General features: G+C 44.0%; 1 protein-coding gene across 2 annotated transcripts; it reads right to left on the bottom strand.

Moving 5' to 3' along the window:
• Window positions 1–3513: 3513 nt before the first annotated feature.
• rd3 (retinal degeneration 3, GUCY2D regulator) lies at window positions 3514–18153 on the bottom strand. Of its 2 annotated transcripts, none has more exons than XM_039738873.1 (3): window positions 17841–18153; window positions 4850–5148; window positions 3514–4613 (listed from the first exon to the last, which is right to left on the bottom strand). In XM_039738873.1, the coding sequence occupies exons 2-3, from the start codon at window positions 5143–5145 to the stop codon at window positions 4313–4315; spliced, it is 597 nt and encodes a 198-aa protein (XP_039594807.1). In that variant the 5' UTR covers window positions 5146–5148; window positions 17841–18153; the 3' UTR covers window positions 3514–4312. The 2 variants fall into 2 exon arrangements, with proteins under 2 accessions (XP_039594807.1, XP_039594806.1); XM_039738872.1 differs by having other exon boundaries at window positions 3515–4613; window positions 17837–18153.
• Between the last annotated feature and the right edge of the window lie 2129 nt (window positions 18154–20282).

Below are 20282 nucleotides of genomic sequence, written 5' to 3' on the forward strand. Positions count from 1 at the left end.
CCTTATTTTTTTTTTATTTTTTAATTCCATCCTGGGATATAAAACAGGAGACACCAGACAGCTGATTCTGTTCTGTTTGTGAAGTCCAAAATGCCCTCATTCCTTATTCTTCAGCACTACATCTTCTTCATCGTACTTGCACAAGAGCATTCATTGGTTGTCAGCTCTCCTGCACAAGGAGCCCACCACTACAGTTAGACACAAAATCAAACCTCTTCAAGGGGCAAGTCGAGGACTAGGTGGAATGAGTTGCTGGACATGTCACATTAGGTGACCGGCTTCACAGAAGCGTGCCACCAACTTCCTCCAACTCCTTAAGATTATTTAAATGAAAGCTATGAGTGAAAATCTCTGGGAAAGGCGCGTGATGTGACATGGCCTTAACGTCTGTTTGATGATCTCATCTGTGAGTGATGTTCCTTGGCGCATGAGACAAAAGTGTGTGAACCCAGGGGAACAGTAGTGGTGTTTCCAAACCTGAGAATTTGCTGGAAGGAAAGTTTCATCTTAGTAAAAGGTGTAAAAAGCATTTAGCTGAAATTTTGGGACCACCAGATTAGAAGGTTCTGGAGTGAATGGTCTTGTCTCGTTCATCAGACTTCTTCCTCTGTGTTCTTACTACATTTATTTATTAAGGAAAATGATCAAATAAGTGGACTTTTGAGGCAGCTAAGGCCCCTTCATCAGGCGAGGTGTAACCTTTCTTACTAAACTGGAATTCACTGACAAAATGTACAGGTAGACATCCACAGCTGCAGTGGGCCTTCCGAGTTGTGCGTATTCCTGCAGAGAAGACACACTGGTACCGAATGTGATTATTTGTATGTGTACACACAGAACCGGGTTAAGTTGAGTAACTCCAGTTAAGGCAAAAACCTGGTCTCCTAAAAATACCCCATTTACATATGCAAGTCCACTTACAGAGAGGAATAAAAAACAGTTAAAACAACACCATCGGCCACCTTGAATATGAAAACAAGCCTGGATCCTCTTTCTCCTGCGATTCTGCTGCACGTTCAGCCCTATAGCAGAAATGTAGCAATTTCGGAAATATTGAGACGGATCATTTCATCCGGGAGAAAAAAAATCATGCGTTTGCCTCAGGAAATTGATCCCTGGGGATGCTTCCACTGTCTTCTAGCTGTGGCTGCTGCATGTGTGAGCGAAGCAACGACTGAAGGGACTTTACTGACTTTCAATGGAGGGCAAACATCAGGATGTCGAGAAGTGCATTTTGTAAAATGTATGAAGGTTTCCTTTAAGGACCTCAACGTATCTTCTGGCTGGTCTCCCTGGCCCTGCCACTAAGAAGCACATGCACTGCAGGATGTCGCCACCACCATGTTTCACGCTAGGGATGGTAGGAGGAAGGAGGTGAGCAGCGCCCCAGTATTCGCTTGGAGTGTGTTGTCCTCATCACACCTCAGCATGGCTCTGGTGGCAGTGTGTGCAGCTCTGCTTTTAGTCGCTGCTGCTCTTTAAAGGCTCAGTAGCTGTGGAGAGTGCAGACTGAGCACCAGTCAGTTTGGTGTACACGGAACCACGATGAAAACAATTGAGACCATCACTGCCATGACATTACAGGGCATACAATGAGTGACTTTATGGCTGCTAACACGCAGAGACTGATGGAGTGCAATGTACTGTACATGCGCAAACTACAACATCCATAACTGCCACCCAGTGACAGGCTTACACGGACAGTGGTGGACAAATGTGTCGGCCCCCTTACAGCTCATTGAAAAAGTGCTGTCTGCCCCCTGAACAGCGGTGATGTGAAAAGCAATTGTCCCCTGTAGACCTGCATGCCTTTGTTATATCATCCAGTAAAGCAAAGCAAGTATGACAAGAGATCAAGAGTTGCTTCTTCTACAAAGATCTTCAAAAATGGCCTGAACACATTTGTTGCGATCCCCAACTGGATCTGAGTGATTTTTCAGACTCACTGTTTTCTTGAATTTGTGTCACACGCATCTCCAATTGTGCAATCAGTCATTCCGCCAATTTAAATGGAGAAAAGCCAGAACTCTGTTGTTTGGGGGTCATCATGAGTCCCGCAATGAACATGGACCAGAGAAAGCAAGGGAGAGAGTAATCTGAGGAGATCAGAAAAAAAAAATTGAAAATGTCAGACAAACCAGACAAAGGGAAAGGCTAGAAGAACATCTTGATGTTCCTGCTGTGACTACAGTTGCAAAAATGATTAAGAAGTTAAAGGTCCATGGGACTGCAGCCAACCTCCCTGGACGTGGCCACAAGAGGAAAATCGACCCCAGAGTGGGCAGAAGCACAGTGAGAATGGCAGACAAAAAGATAAGGACAACTTCAGAGGAGATACAAGCTGAAGTCCAAGGTCGAGGCCTGTCAGGGTCATTTGTACCCTTTGAGTCGTAGTGGGCTCAGTGGAAGAAGACCTAGAGGGAGTCCACATCAAAAATGTGCCACAATGCTTCTGGGAGAATGCCGTTTGGACAGATGAGATTAAACTGGAGCTATTTGACAAGTCATATCCGCTCTGTATCCACAGACATGAAAATGAGGCTTTCTTAGAAAAGAACACCAGACCTTCCATGAAACATGGAGGACACTTGGCGATGTTTGGGGCTGCTTTGCTGCATTTGGCATGGGGTTCCTTGAGTCTGTGCAGGGAACAATGAAACCTCAAGACTATCAAAACATTCTGGAGTAAAATGTCCTGCCCAGTGTCAAAGTTCTGTCTCAGTCGCAGGTCATAGATCCTCCAACAGGATAAGGAGCCAAAACACAGAGCGAAAAGCACCAAGAATGTCAAGAAAAACTACATGGGACTGTTCAGAAGTGTCCTCCAATGAGCCCTGATTTGAATCTAATGGAACATCTATGTGAAGAGCTGAAACCTGCAGTCTGGAGAAGACCCCTCCACACCAGTTTACTCAGGACGAGTGGGCTGAATGACCTATGGACAGGTGCAGATGTCTCATGAAAAACTCCAGGAATTGCTTGTGAGGTGATTACAAACTCTCGAAGTCTGTCCTACAAAATGTAAGATTAACGGTCCCATCATTTACGTCGGTGCCATTTTCATTTGTGATCTTATTTGAAATATTCTGTTGGATCAAAACTCTAAAGCTAAGACTGATTTTTGTTAAAATATGGAATAAAGAACGAAGGGTGCAAATGTCTGTGGTCACTTTCAAGTTATTTCAGAGACAATTGTTGGTTCTTCTTTGTTCGTGGAGGGGCACCAACAAATTTGTCCGTGTCTCTGGTTACTTGTGAAGAAATCCACATGCGTTAACCCGTATTTAGTGTTTAAATGATATTTGTAAACCGGGTCCCTGTGAGGAGCTCACTGTGTGTGGACAACATGTGGAATGTCACATTTTTTTTCTTGGGAAAAACACCGCACTCCTCCACAAACCATGACGTGAACGGCGTCTACAGTGTGGAGCTGATTGGACAGCTGTGCTGTGCATCATCTGCATTAAAATGGCTGCAAGACATAAAACACAGGAAACCGCGAGGGCCAAACGTAAAAGAACAGCACAGCGATGGCCGGAAGTGAATTCTTATTTTCAAGACGCAGACGTCTTCTCCAAAGTGGATCATTTTCTCGGCGTCACTGCAATTACGTGACATTCATAAGTAAATCCTTTGAACTGCCAACAAAGCAGGCGTGACAGGTCGAAAGAAAATTCTACAACTTTGAGACTTTTTTTGTTTTAATGTTTACTTGCAAAAAATCAGCAGGTTATAAAGAGTAAGGACCATTTCTTCCTGTTTTGATGAGTAAAAAGTAAATCCCACACCTTTAACGTTTCTCACTTATTGCAATATTTTACAATACATGCATCGATATGAACACCTGTTCCAATTTCTTTCCCTTTTCTTGTATTTTTATGCAAGAAATACCTGAAACATAAATTCAGCCTAAGATGAGATTCCCAATGGCGGTTAACCCATTTTACCCAAAGTCAACCTCGGCAGCCACAGAGAGTGGAGCGGAGGACTCTTAAAATGAGTGCTGTCATGTTAACAGCTGTCAAATCTTGAATATGGGGCAACGGTGTGGACAAATGATCCCATTTTTTATGCCGGTGGAATGGTTGCAGCTGGGCCATCATTGACATACACGGCTGTTGAAGAGGTCTGCTGGGAGTTTACCGCTATAAACGAGTAACGAAAGCAAAACTGGACTGATCTGAAAAATACGAGCAAGTAAGAGAAGTGACGATTGTGCTTAAATTTCGGTGACTTTGATACAAGACCAAACCCCGGTAGAGTAGCTGGTATCACACAGGACAAGCAGTGACTCGTGCCCCGCTTGAGTCCATCATAACTTTTTCGACTGCCGGAACTCCGGCATGCTCCACACTCTCCGGTTTGAGTCAGTGCACCTCTCCACGTCCTCGGAAATGGTCTTAATGTCGCTGCTAAACGGGTATATCCTGACGCGAGACTTGAAGGTCGTCAGAGATAAACTCATGGCTCGCTTGTTGTTGCTCCACTGCCTGGCCAGCTTTTTGGCCTCTTCGTCCTCCTTCATCTTTTCTAAGGCTTCCTGCAGGACCGTACGAAAGAGGTGTGAAACTTCCTGAACTTCAGGCTCGTACTCCGTGATCATCTGGCGAAACCTACAATATAACGGAAGAGAGAATTAGAAATGTTCTAGTAAAATGTGCAAGGGTGAAGTACATGCCTGCCGCTTCTTCTCTTTTATACAATCTCCACGCCACTCAAGTGGCGTTCACCCCATCTGAAGTGGATTCATTCTGCACACTTGACAGTACGAAGGATTTAATCTGAAATGGAGGAATTTGCTCTTTATGTCCCCGTGACCAGCGGAGCCCCAACAGAACGTCTGTGTTACCTGAGAATGACCGGCCCACAGAAGGACGGGTGGATTTTACTGCAGGTGTCCTCGAGCTCCAGCCGCTCACCAGGTGTGATGTCGTAACTGCTCTTGTTGTAGCTGATCAGCCAGCTGTAGTCAACGCCAGTCTTGAGTCGTCGGTACTCATTGTCTCGTTCTCGCTGAAGCTTCTCGGCCTGCTTCATCTGCCAGCTCAGCTCCATCATCAAAGTGTCCGTCACCATGTCCGCAGGGCTCTTCTGGGCATGACGGAACTGAGGCTCGTTCCACCTGAACCATGGTGTGAGGGCCATGATCTGTAAAAAAAAAGAAAATGACACCATCAGTGAAATAAGAGCTGACCTTTGTTTCGTAGACCATCATCCCAAGGCGTTTTGTAAGCAGAGACCTGCCATACAAATTTCCGTCTCTGAGAACTTCCTTCAGCTTCTTTCCCATTATGGTTTTTTGAGGTACTAAATCTTATTTTTCAATTTAGTTTTATTTTTTAAACTGACTTCATTTATGGAAAAATGAATTTGCTCTGTTCCCATCACTATTTTGTTTTTCCCAGGGTACTGCATTTTTAAGTCGGCATCGTCATTGGCACAACATCAGTTGCTACAGAGCTCAGCCTTGGAAGTGACGTGATTGATGTCATCAGCGTGATACCATAAAGATCGATGCGTTAGGTACGTCCTCATCCAAGTTTGTGAATAATCTGAGGTAACAATCTCACGTGAGTGTGTTATTTAGTGAGCTATACATTTCCCGGTTCCTTACTTCAATTTCTGAACTCAAATCCCAGGAAAACCCATCATAATTTTCCCCTGTGTATTAAAGACCCGAAATGTGGTGTAGTGGTTACAGCTTTGTACTTCAAACCCTAAGGATTGAAATCCCATACTGACACCACTATGTGACCATAAGCAAGTCATTTAGCTGCCTCTGCTCTAATTGGAAAAACAAAAGAAATGGAACCATTCGTACCCCAAATGTTCCAAGTCAATTTGGATAAAGGTGTCAACTTAAAAACAGTAATAATAATAATCTTAAGTGTGTGTCTGTGTCACAATGTCTCCTTTTAGATAATAAATTCTACCTAACCTCTCAATCTCTCTATTTGGTAAACAGTGCCTTTTGTATCTACAATTACATTTAGTTGTTTAGCAGACACTTTTATCCAAATCGACTTACAAAATGGATTAACATAATCAAGTAAACATCAATCTAGGTGGGCTGTTTGGGAACAAGTGTGACAGGACAACGTGGGTGACAACATTGACCCACACAAGTGAAGAGTTCAGAACAAAATGGAAGTTACTAGTTACAATTCCAAGATTTACAAAACCTAACGGCTAATATCAATGAGACAGACGTTCACCAATCAAGAGGGTCTTCAAATGCTTCTTCAACACATTGAGGGAGTTCAAAGTTCGAATGGAGGCAGGGAGTTCATGGCACCAGCCAGGGTAAGGGTTAGAGTCTCTACTGAGATTTGATACTATGCAGAAGTGGCATCACCGGACATCATTCAACAGGCAACCTGAGTGGGTAAGATGGACCAGAGGACCTTACGTGTGTAGACCAGAGGTGCTGACCCATTGACTACTCTGTAGGCAAGCATCGATGATTTGAACTTAAAATGTGTTGCTACAGGGAGTCAATGTAGTGATCTGAAGACAGGAATGACATGTGCCCACCTCGATTGGTAGAGCACCAGATGTGGCAGTGCATTTTGAATCATCTGCAGCAGCTTGGTGACCCATGCCAGTACTCCTGCCAGCAGAGAGTTCCACTTGTCCAGACACGACAGGACCAAAGCCTGGACCAGGAGTTGTGCTGCCCACTCTGTTAAATATGAACTGATCTTGATGATGTTTCATGGAGTGAATCTGCTAGATGAAGAAACTGTAGCAACAATGTCCCAGAAGGACGGCTGGTCATCAATCACCACCCCAAGGTTTCCTACTGACTTGGCAGGTGTTGGCGATAGTGAGCCGAGCTGAACACAAATGGGATGTTGAATGGACAGGCTGCCTGTGATAACAAGGGGGTCTGTCTTTGCAAGTTGAGCTGGAGATGATGCTGCTTCATCCAGGTTGAGATTCAGTAAGACATACAGTGATTCTAACTAATACTGTGTGACACATTGAAGGGAATGACAGGTACAGGTGAGTGTCTTCAGCATAGCACTGAAGTTAAAAACCATAGGACTGGATGATAGGGACTGTTGAGGAGATGTATAAAGGAAAGAGGAGAGGGCCTATTACTGATGCTAGGTGCACCTCTGTGCTTTCCTGACGCATCCATGACATCTCCCCTTACCAGGACACATGGTAATCTGCCCAAACCACCTGAGGGCAGTCCCAGCAATGCCAAGGTCAGAGATGATGGCAAAGAGGATCTCGTGGTTGGTAGGCAGAGGAGAGATCTAGAAGAATGAGGACAAATGACCCGTTGGAAGCTCTAGCCAGCTGTAACATGAGTTTAGTGGTCATATGTGATGTCATGACTGGTTAGGAAGAATTAATGGCCTGTAAGATAGATAGTCAGATAGTGTAGTTGGCAGGATCAGACAGATAGTGTGGAAAAAGCACAAGAGGCACAAAAAAAGGGTTTGGGGTTCCACCCCGTATATTTAGATGATTTTCCAAAGAATGTTGGGGTAGAGAGTAACCCCTAAAGACTGCTTGCAGGAGGTACGTGTTTGGCTTTATATGTAGGGGGCAGGAAGAGGAGGGTCTAACCGGATTAGGAAGAAGTGAGGTCAGTTGGACGGCATGGTCCGGAGGCAAAAATGGAACCCGATTCGGTTTTAAGTGGTCTTTCCTTCCTGTGATGTGCAGGGGCGGGAGAAGAGATGCTATTACACTTAGTTGATCCCCTTGACTGCCTCCCATGTATGCTTGTGTAATGATAGATAGATAGAAAAGGCACTACATAAGTGATCGATACCTCTCATTTATTTAGTTCCTTTGACATCTATTGGCCACAGAATAAGTGGTGGTCCTTTTAAGGTGCCCCTACCAACAATGTCATCCAGGTTTCTTCCTCTGTTCCACAACTGTGCTGTTGATATCTGAATTTTGACTTAAGATAGCAATTAAATTTGCAAACAATACTTATTTAAATCAAGACACTGCCTATTTGTTCCTTCATTAGCCCTACCCCCCGAGCTTGTAAGCTTCTGATTGGCTCCTCACCGGATTGTTCAGTGAACTCATTGTTAGCACTTCTTCTATGGAAACGAGTCTCCGACATTCAACTGAATGCACAGGACTGTCTGGGTCTCTTGATTGCTAATGAATGTCTCGTTTTCATCTCTTCACGTTCAAAGCTCCTTACATGTGTAATCTTTCACCTTGTCTGTCAAAGCATTCAGCTCAGACGTATCCACAGCAACACTTGTGGCACAATTCAACCCTGCGGAGAAAGAGTGAAACGGCTTTCACCGTGCGGCGTGTAAGCGAATGGGAGGAAAAGCTGAGGCAGGACAAGGAAACGTGGAGTAGCAACGGCATAACGCGACACAAAGGATGGAGTGGTGGCTCTGAGGCTAAGGATCTGCGCTGGTATCCCGAAGGTTGCCGGTTCAAATCCCTGTCACTGCCAAAAGAGATCCTACTCTGCTGGGCCCTTGAGTAAGACCCTTAACCATCAATTGCTCCAGGGGCCCTGCGCTCTGACCCCAAGGGGTATGCGAAAAACTAACAAATTCCTAATACGAGAAATTGTACAGGGCGAAATAAAGAACATACGGCACTAACATCACCTGGCTGAAGTGGGCACACTCATACAATTCTCTGCTTACTCACTGAAAATGAGGAGGTGCCAAGGAAATGGTGTTGTACCACAAAGCTAAGTTCTAAAGAGATTTCATTTATATAGTGCCTTTCAAAACTGAGCACCATCCTGAGGTCTTTTAAAAGTTTAAAGCCATCTCTTCCATAGTTTTTGAGTCACTTTCTAATTCAGAAAATCACACATGAAAAGAGCCTGACCTTTGTGATTCTCACTTTTCATACACAAATGTAAAGGAGATCTCGAGAAAATGCACAAGTATAACAGATAGCAGTGTGTGTGTGTAAGGCTCGGCTAACAGTCCATCATTATCATCTCGGCACTTGCAAGTCGCTGCCTCCTTCGTTGCCAATTAAGTGGCACCTGGGGGACGAGAGAAAGCCGTCCCCAAGCTCATTCAAAAATGTCCTCAATTAAAAATGCAGTTGTTTACCTTCCAGCCCATTGTGCCAGTAACCCTTTAGCTCCCACTTGCATCTGTGAGCATTGCCAGCTGGCCTCAGGGGGGGCTTAGAGTGATGTAAAGGTCAAAGTGTGAGGAGTTTAATGGGGGCAGAAAAGCAATGCAGAGGGCCCGACAACAGAGGTGGGCTTTCTCTGATAAGGATGGCCAGCCCAAGGCGGCTGAATTACACACCAACAAGCCCTGGAGAAAATTCACATTGTGTGCACAATCAGTCAATGAGTGGCATTAAGGGCAAGTGGGGCACTGAGCGTAATCTTTCAGCAGATGGCGCTGTTGTGCAAAAAAGTGACATCAGTGCTAAACTCACCTGGAGAAGTTAAGGAACTGATAAAATGTTTTTAACAACCTCGACTTATGTCAACACAAGCTGATTTTTTCCATGATACGCTCAATTTGTTTATCTTGAGAGACCTGATTTTTTTGGACTGTGTGGCGTTTTCTTTGTGCTTGGGGCCGCTAGCTGTTTTCAGGCCCTTGGACCCCCCAGGGGTCTGGCCATACATTTGCTGAGGTGTGCGCCGGCGTAGCTTCCACTTTTCAATTCCTGCTTTGGCCCTTAAAGCCTGAGCACCTTTAAGCGACCCGCTGCTTCATTTTATCTGTAATGCAATTTGAACGGTGCGTGAACTTGTTCAGCTGACTAACTTGGAGCAGGCATCATCGCCATCATGAACCATTTATCTACAATATGATTAAGCACTTTGCCCATTGAACAAAAACTGGATATTTGCACTTGTGCTTTCGGTGTTGAATATTTATGTTGACAGTGAGAAATCCTTCAAGTGTGTCCTCTAGTTGTACTTTATGACCAAATGTTATGGTACAGGATTTCCATTTTGTGCAATGTTTTTAATGGTATCAATTGGCCGACATTTTATCATCGTCGTGCTGGTAGCCTAATTCACTGTGAAGCGCCGTGTCCCTCCTTCACTCCCTCATGTGAGGTTTAGTGAAAGTTGTCTCCTTCCTCGGCTGCTCTCCAATGCTGCTTATGCCACTCTGGTCTTCCACGACTCCTTCTGTGCCCCTTTAATATTCTGTTCTCTGTGGCATCTTAGGCCGGGCGTGAAGTTGGACCACATGGATAATGGACAGGGGTGACCAGGAGAAGGAACACTGAGAAAACCAGCCAAAAGAATCACTAACAGGAGGGCCACTCCAATCTGTCGTCAAATCAAAATCAAATTCATCAACCAAAAACCAAAGTCCATTACCAGAAATGAGAGATCTTACACCAAAAGGTAAATCCTAAACACCAACCACAATCGCATTAGGATACTTGGATGAGCAGAAAGTGCATGATGGCTGATCTTTTATCCATTCGCAGAAATAAAGTCAGCGCCGCACACGTGCAGGTGACGCTGTATTGTTAATGCGGTGGCAATCGTTGTTCAAAATGGTGGCATGCATGAAAAGCAAGATGTCATCAGGAGATGACACTTAATACCTATGATTATCCGGAAACAACTTCAGAAATGGAATCTATGATAGGATACACATTTTTACAAAAAGAGCTCAGAAACATGTGCAAAGAATTCATCATGGACGCAGACCATAACGCCAGTATTACATCTGCAAGAAGACAAAGAGTTTGAGAAAAGAGATGCGGGTCAAAACAGAGAGGTCAGAAGTACAAGCATCAAGGCAAAAACGAGAGAGAAAAATCACTGTGAGGAAAACGAGAGCAAAAGTCGAGAATCAAAAAAACGTTTGTGAGACAAGAGCTTGAAACGGCGATTTGAAAAAGCCGTTTGAATCGGCAACTCGGATGAGGGAATACCTTTCGTGGGGGAACCTATCGTGTCAAGTCATCAAAGGGCACACCCCTAATAACGAGCGTGTCTGCCACCCTAACAACAGGAGGTTAAGATGGCAGGGAGCGTAAAAACCCAAAGTGGCAGATGAAACATTCCCATCTGTGGGCGTAGCAGATGTTTTTATCCACAGCGACTTACAAAAGAGGTCAACGTTATCGAGTAAATATTTAGGAACAACGTGTTACGGGACAGGGTTACAAAATGGATCATCACAAGTGAAGAGATAAGAAGGAAATGCGAGCTTATTATGATTCCTGAGTTACAAAAACCTAACAGCTACTATCAGTTAGACAAAAATTGCAATGCTGCTGAAGCAAAATAAATAATTTAAAGAAGAGAAACACAAAACAGAAAAAGGTCAAAACTAAGAGATCGAATAGAACAGAAAAAATCAGGAGTGGTCTCCCCGTGACTTCCTTGTATACTCAGATATGGGGATGGATATTTGAAGAGTAAACCGCAAGACAAGGATTATATTGTATATTATGTACATTAAAGAACCATCAACAACAAATCAAATTAATAATATATTGAACAATTGTTTTGAATGTAAAGTTGAATAAATCAGACTTTGCAGCTGCATGAATAAAAACGTAGCACTTCCGGTTAATGGAAATAGCCCAAAAGTTGATAGAAATCTTCGTTTTGTACCCAATACTTGTATGCAAAACTTGGTTGACCAGAGTGAAGGCGAACTCAAGTTATCGTGTTTTCACACACACAGACACACAGCCATAATTCCAAAAATGGTATTCTCGGACTCGGGGAGGTCTAAAAAAATCGAGATTCTTCAAGATCTCCTCATCGAATCTTTGGACGATTACAATACTTTCCTTATACTTCATATATGAGAAAGTAAAAACATAGCCAAATCTCCGGATGAAAAATTGAGGACAACTCAAAAGTCAGGAATCTAAAACGATCAATAGATTCCGAAAGAAGGTTGAACAAAAGGCTTCTTGATAAGGACACAATAAAATGAGTGACATGCAGGTCACAGACTTGGCAGACATGCTGCCCCAACGACGGGTGCTCTGTTAAAAACAAACAAGATGGCCGCAGACTCTCAGAATGGCTCCGCCCCTTATTGACTGGATCTCCCTCTATCTCTGTGAGGCCCTACTGGAATTGTCTTACCAAAAATGTCACTGCAATCAATCGATCGATTAGTCAGTCGATCTTCATTATGTATGTAGCGCCTTTTACATCAGATATCCATATGGGACACACTTTATGGCGGAAGTAGCAGTAGCAGCATGGTGATGCAACATCACATGACCGGCGATGGTCCTGGCTGTCATAAACAAAGTGGACACTCTTAGGTTCCAAACAACTCCAAATGTCGGCCACCTTCTGTTATTGGGAGAACAAGAACCGGCATGTAAGCACTATGATATTTCTGTATTTTGTGGAGGAGGAGTTCAACCCTTGTTTGGATAAAGAGAAGACCAGCAAGTGAAGCAAGACATTATTTAAAGGCTTGGACAACAGCCAGACCCTTTGAGGCTGAGTCGGCAATGTTCCGAAAAACCTCCCAGCGTGGGGATGAGAAATGGCAGCCTGTGTTGATCCAGATTCCCACCTGGATAAAGTCTGTCCATATGCTTCCCGTCTGTAACCCCATTAACTGTCATTAAACGTAAGCTAAAGTATATTTTTTCTCATGTGATTCTTGTACCGCCGTAATCACGATGGGAGGGATATCGCCTTTTCTGGTATATTACTATATTGTTTAGTTACTTAATATGCCGCAATTTCAAAAGAACACATTTCCAAGAGAGCTAATGCCTCTTCAGGAAACACCTTCAAGATTAGGGTTAAAAGTGGTGCAATTTTTTAATAACCAGAAAAAGACTTGGAAAATAAACCAAAATAATTCAAAATGAATCTACAGTTCTTACAAAATAAAGGAATCACAAAAGCTTTGGGTGTTCTTTACTTGTTGTTGTCTTCCCAACCTTTGAGATGTCATTGCAGTCGAGATGCCGAGGGGGGTCGTGCCAGGTGGGTGTTGCACTCCGCTTACCCAGAGACTTGACAAGTCAGCCGAGGACGTTGATTGTTTGGCTCTTTACGACGCATTTGTGATGGGAAAAACGGGGATTCACAAAGTACTGAGACCCCCCACTCACGTTCCGCACACTTTTTCGCGTTGTATGTTTATTTTAAAATGGATGAATCTCACGTGTTTCACAGTCAGTCTACCCATTCTGACAAAGCGACGACATGTTTTCAGAAAGGTCTGCCGATTTGTTTAAAGTTACAACACTGGCATCGCTCCTTCCCACAGGTAGTCGGACCTTTTGCTGTGGCCCTCCCAATTGTCCCCAGGTGCCTCTTGTTTGCTTTAATTCCCCTTGAGGTGTTCCTCAAACTTGATTGGAGTCCACCTGTAACCAAATGAATTGATTGGACATTGTTCAGAAAACAAAGCAAACCTCACTTCCTGTCCTGTCCCCCGTCATCAAACCCCGCCCCTTTCTGGGAACCAGTGCTTTAAAAGCCTCCGGCAGTGGAAGGAGGCAGCCAGTCTTGGCCGGCTGTACTCAGGGTCCACCTTTCTTTAGGGTGTATCACCCACCTGTGCTCTTTATTTGCCCTCTTTGCCACTTACTGACTTCGGCCTTTACAGTAAATGTTTGGTTTCTGCCTTTTCTTGACGCTCGCTTGTATTTTGTTCACAGCTCTTCACGTGTGATGATCAGTTTTGTCCCCTTGTCCTCTCACACTTGTTCCCAAACTGTCCCCCAGACTGATATTTTACTCCATTATGTTGACCTAATTTGCAAGGCGCTTTGGAGAAAAGCACCTGCTAAGCAAATAAATTTAAATGTAAACAAGCGACATGGCCGTGAAATTTTCCAATTCACAGAATTGTGGGCCGTCCACAATGATGAAGGTGGTCTGCTGTTAATCCTGAATCAATCCCTCTAAAGGCAGCGTGGCTATAGAAAACCACTGAATGGAGGCTGACGTGACACTTCAGAGGCACTCTGTTTACACCGCATTGGTGGGCTCTTCACAGAAGGTGACGCGCCAGTCACCCCACGTGGCTTAAGCAATCAGTGACCTCCATCCATGTTTGCAAATGCAAATCAAAAACAAAGCGTCCTGACATTGCAAGTGACAGCAGCGCTGTGAAATATGAATCTTTCATTGCCTGGCCATGTGTGCCTGGTACTGCAGACCATTGTGTGGCAACAAGCAAACCGAGCACCCGGGGGCCAAAGTCCAACAAAATTTAAAAAAAAAAACCCAGAGGGACTTGCTGCCTGCGCCATGTGGCAGTGCCAGTCGACGCACATTTGGAGCCCTAAGTGGGCTTGATGACTGTCACCCCATTGCCGCACTTAGAGAGCTGAGAGCTGGTATTGTTAGAATTTGACACCCCCTGCCCCCCCCCTTAGTGTCTGGATCATGCAGCCCATGTTGTCTGCAGTGTAGGTGGCAGCCAGCTGGCACTGGTGCCAACTCAGTATCATCAGAGCTCAAAGACCGAGGAGTGGGGACCCCCAGTGTGCGGAGCACACACACCCTTGAAAACACAAATGGTGTCCCTTTGTGAACACACCACAGACAATATTGTCAGATTTCTATGACCGGGGTTGGGGGTCCATAGTGCGTGTCCTTTAACTTTCATAAATGGTGCCCCTCAGATGAAGGATGGGTGCTTTGAGCAGCTCTGCTATGTGGGCTTAAATGTCTCGGGGGTCTGTTATGGGATGAAGAAGAACGAAGAGCCATTAAACGTAAGCAGTGACAGGCATGGGGCTGGGCTGCAGTCAGACCCCCAGAAGCGACTCTCGACAAGAGTCAAAGGGAAAACAGAAAAAGGCACCGCTATTATAATTTGGGTGGCTCTGAATATTATTGTCATTATTTCTGCGTGTGACACATCACATCCCTGATTAGAAGCTTTAGCGGGGCTTACCTTTAACAGGGGCCAACGCGTTACGACTCTGTCACGACTGCGCCCACATGCGGCCTCCTTCAACGGCAAACTGAGGTGCCTTCATTGAGACACTCTCTCTTATTTACTTTACTTTTTTTCTTTTCAAAATGTACTTTATTAAGTTATTGTGTGCTACAGTGGAAAGCACAGTGCAGTTTATGAGCACACACAATAAATGGCGGGTCACGAATGACATCCAGCATGTCGCAAGTGACGCCTTGCAGTACGCCCTTCCAGTCTGATGAGTTCACTTCACTTCAGTCCGAGATAAACTGTGGACTGAGCCCACTCAGCTTTTGGGTTGTTTATTTACTTACTTTTTTTCATTCACTCATTTGGATGCTGTTACGTGATGTAATTTGGTTTTACGTTTTGAAATTTGGAAAGCTATTTTGTGGCTCTGTTTACATTAATAACCACTGCCACCTCATAATGGACATCGGCATGCTGGAAAAATGAAAGCCCACAGAGACTAAGGAAGAACACGCAGGTTCACACGGAGCACAGCCAGGCCAGACAATGGTGGTGCTAAGTGCTGAGCCACCGTGCTGTCGGAGTGGCTACACTGGATGTACACTTTAAAGAAAAGAAAAGAACCCCATTGTATCCTGCTGCTTCTGCTGACAGGAATTGCATGTGGGGAACACGGAAAAAAGCAAAGGTATAGAAAATGATTTTATTTTTATTATTATTATCATTAATATTCAGGGCTGACTGCTGAGTTTAAGGGATTTTCTCTAGAATACGTTATTGTACTTGCTGTTTTTCTTCAACTAAATATATGCATGAACATTAGAACAATTTTGATGATATATATACAGTATTTATAGATGTCGATTTATTATTATTTTTAATAATATTTCAGGGGCTGAAAGGCAAGATTGATTGATTTTCTTTTAAACATATTTTTAAATTTACTTGTTTCTTTAACTAAATATATATGAAAAATTAAAACAGTCTGGATGATACATATACTGTATATATATATATTTTGTATATATATATATATATATATGACAGATTTATTATTATTATTTTGGGGGATTTTATTGTTTTTCCCAAATTCTTTAATAAATAAATAAATAAATACATCTATAAACAGTATATACTGTATATACAGCACACATATATAAGAACATTGCATCAATTTTGATATACTATATAGTTATCTTTATTGTTATTTTTAATATTATTATGGGGCTGTTTTCTGAGTTTAATCGATTTTCTCAGAATATATTATATTTGCTATATATTTTACATAAATACACACACACACATATATATATTATATATATACACACACATACAGTATATTCTGTACAGATATAAATAATTATAATAATAAAACGGAGCTGTGCGTTTGCTGTGTTTTTCACAGAACATATTGCACGTGTTATTTTCTTCAAATAAATAAATATATACATATATGTACACACACACACATATATACATAAATAGGCAGTATGTTCTGTATACTGTATATATGTAATATGGGACTGAGTATTAAGTTTGATGGATTTTCTCGGACCATATTTGCTATTTTCTTTAAATAAATACTGTGCAGATAGTATTATTATTATGGGCTGACCGAATCTGTTGCATTTCCCCCAGAGCATATTATTGTTTTTGCTGTGTTTGATTGAATTGTTTTATTCAAGAAATGTCATTGCTGTTACTATTCGTGTCACATCTCGGTCACTGTACTTCCAACACAAGTGTGTGTGAGGGACTGTGTGTGTGTGTGTGTGTGTGACACGAGCGCCGTGACTTTCCTCGATGTGTTTCCACTCTCGACCTCAGTGAGATTAAAGTCACGCAGTGCGCCTTCCTGCTACTTTCTGCTTTGTAATTCTGAGCGCATCACTTACTGTAACACGGCGTTTACCGGACATGGCGCTATAAAGCCAATATGACAGCGCGTCAAGTCGAGCCCCTTCCTCGTGCCCCCCTGGACCCCTCTCAAAAGCTGGACTCCCCCGATTCCTCGCAGCCTGACTCTTCGGATGTATCGTAAAGACCGGCGGCGGTCACCGCGGGTGCTCAGCACGGATTTGTTCTCCAGGTCGCGTATGTGAGGTCCGCGTGCTTCGCTTTTTATTCCCGCAATTCTCCCAGCTTGTTTCTACTTACGAAGTGCTTTGAACCGTAGCGCGCAGATGAGTCCCCGTGAAGCCCCCTTAACGTGCGTTGCCGGGTTTAGACGAGTCGTTCTACTTTAACCGCCTGATCCAGCTGAGGGTCGCCTGTCCCAGCACTGCTGATCTTGGCCGGGGTGCCAGTCACTTAACGCGCGATGACACCATCTATGTATCACGGACATTTTCATACTAAAGTGTAGCGCAATGAGCTTTACAAGTAGTAAAAAAATAAATTAAAAAATGACGATAAATAAAAATAAAGGCAGAGCTACCCATACTGGGCATGCAGAAGGAAAAACGAGCAAAGCCGGCGGTGCACGAAGAATCCCCACGAGCGCGCGGGGAACTGTCCAGGAACTTATTGAGATGCTTTGTTGTGTTCCTCCAACGCTTTCTTTTGTTTGTTTAATTTAAATCCTCCCCATTCCGCGCATCAAAACGCCGATCGCAATTCACCCAAAAGTTCCACGCCGCTGTTTTCAGTCTAAATGATGAAGTCGACTGAAACGATGCGATGGTGTCCGCCTGGCCACTTCCCGGTTAGCAACCGGATGGGTTTGTTGCGGTGAGTGGCTCGTTTTTGTTTAAACTCCGGTTGATGCATTTTGAATGTTCGGTAAACGTCTCATTCAGCCGTACCTGGAATGCCGGACGGTAATGTAGTTTGCACTTTTTAAATTCACGGACCGCACGGAGCCCAAGTGCACTGAGTTATCTCCATAATAGCAGCGATCCGAACTCTTCGTGCCATTGAAACCCCCAGGACTCCCCAACTTTTAACACATGAAATGCCTTCTTGACCTGCGCTGACCGGCGGGCGCCACTTACTTGCCTGGCACGGACAGAGTGATTTTTCGCGTCACGCGGCGGATATCTTCCTCTTCTTTTCTTTATCCTTTTCTTCCTTTTCTTCTTCTTCTTTAAATTATATTTACAGTAAAGATCTCACTGACAAGTCCTTGTCCCTTTTCAAGTTGTGCCTCTGATTGTCGGCCACTCGCCGGGTGCCACTTGTTGCTGCGGTCCTGTCCAATTGTCAGGAGGGCCGCTGATTCACTCGGATGCTCACTCGCGCTCCTTGATTGTGATTTGCGGTTGCCATGGCGATCCTCCTAAGCCTATTTGGCCACAATAAGCGCGATCTGTGCAGGCAAAGCGCATTTAGCAGCGGCTTACTTTGAAAACAAGGAGGATAAGGGGGACGCGATCGGGAGAGGCGGAGGATGACGAGCCGGGGGGCTTTGGTCTGCTTAATACATCGTTAATAAATTATTGATACACTATTAAGACATGCGAATCGGCAGCACTCATTCATTCATTATTTCATTCATTCATTCCTGCTTTCGTTATGTTCTTCGGGTTGATTGAATAATCAATAAACTGCGGCGTTAGAGGCCAGCTTGGGTGGGACTCTTTCTTTCTTTCTTTCTTTCTTTCTTTCTTTCTTTCTTTCTTTCTTTCAGTAATTTAATCCATATATTAACTATAATTAGAAATTTGACACCTCATTCAGGGCAGGTTCTGCCTAATATCTCAGGGGGATTCTTTGTATGTAGTTCCTTTCCATCCATCCATTCGTCCATTTTCTGCCACTCACCTAGGTTCAGGTCATGGGAGCAGGAGGTCTAAGTAAAGTTTACAGACATCCCACCTCTTGCAACCCCTCCGCGAGATAACGAGGTGTTCCCAGTCAAGCAGGGAGTTCAAATCTCTCCATCATGTCCTGGGTCTACGCCAAGGTTTCATCCAAGGAGGCATCCAGGTGGCATCCTAGTCAAATGCCCGACCTCCTCAACTGGCTCTACTTTGAGTTCCTCCCAAATCTCTGCACTCCTCACCTCTAAGGCAGAGCCCAGGCACCCTGTGCAAATCATATGACCACAGGTAAGGTTTGGATGGTATATAAGCCTCCTCAACTCCCTCTTCAGTGTGACTCCAGTGCTGCACTTATCTGACTGTCCCACTCCCTTCTCCCCTCACTCGTGAACAAGGCACTAGGATGTTTCAACTCCTCTGGTGGAGGCAGCACCTCAACCACAACCAAAGAGAGGGCTGAGAAACATGACCTCGGACTTGAAGGTGCTGGTCCTCATCCCGGCCATGTCACATTTGCCTGTGTGTCACCCCAGTGCATGTCTGAGGTCAGAGACCGATGAAGCCAGCAGGACCACTTCATACTCCCATGAACCCTCCAGAATCCTTAATGAAGGTAAAAAGCTGACCCAGTGTTCCAAGAGCACTTGTAGAACGAAATCCGCATCACTCCTCCTAAATCTAAGGCTCAAGCAACAGATGGACCCTCCTTTGCAGAAGCCTGGTGTAGATCTTCCAAGGGAGAGCAAGAAGTCCATGGCCATGGTGCCTTTCCAAATATAACAATAATGATAATCCATCTTTCTTTCTTTCTTTCTTTCTTTCTTTCTTTCTTTCTTTCTTTCTTTCTTACAATACATCCTCATCTTTCTCATCCTCTTCTTTCTATTCTCTTACCCTTTACTCCTCCCTTTCAAATCAAATAAGATCTGTAATTTAAATAAGGCTGATTTGTGTTTCGTCTGGTATTGTTTTTTACTGGAAAATGATTAACTACTTTCTGATTAATATAGTTCATTTTCTTTCTTTCTTTCTTTCTTTCTTTCTTTCTTTCTTTCTTTCTTTCTTTCTTTCTTAATCCGCCCATCAGTTTTCTATTCCTGATTATCCACAGCTGGGTCGCGGGTCCCATCCCAGCAAACATCGGGCACAACTCTGGAATGATCCGTAGATAAAAAAGCAGCCCATTGCATATAAACTGCACTGACATTTCAGCAGATGGGCTTAGGGGGCTCCGTCAGAGACATGTGAAGGTAAGGAAGCCATTTCCAGAGCACAGTGTTGCTCACGTGTTCCCCAGCAGAAGACGAGGCACAAGAGGGACAGTGACATCACTCCCAGGACCATCTCAGCACTTCAGCCCCTTACCGTCCCACCAGCTGTATCAACAGAGTCAAACCCCTAAGTCATTCAGGGACCATCCTCTGAAAGGAGGCGCGTCTCACACCTGAGGCACTGCTTATCAGACCTCGACATGCAATATAAAGGATGGTGTCACCATGTCATCTGTTTTCTATTTGGTTTATTTTGACAAGTGACATCTTTCTGTTGACGTAATTAAAGGGGTGCCTGGAGGTCTCCAACCTTTATTCTGTCCTCCATTTCTCCTTTCATGATATATATATATATATATTGTGACTAACTTAGGAGGATCCTCACAGCATTATGGTAGTAAGAACAC

Source organism: Polypterus senegalus, chromosome 16 (genome assembly GCF_016835505.1).
Source record: "Polypterus senegalus isolate Bchr_013 chromosome 16, ASM1683550v1, whole genome shotgun sequence".
NCBI classification, from domain to species: Eukaryota; Metazoa; Chordata; class Cladistia; order Polypteriformes; family Polypteridae; genus Polypterus; species Polypterus senegalus.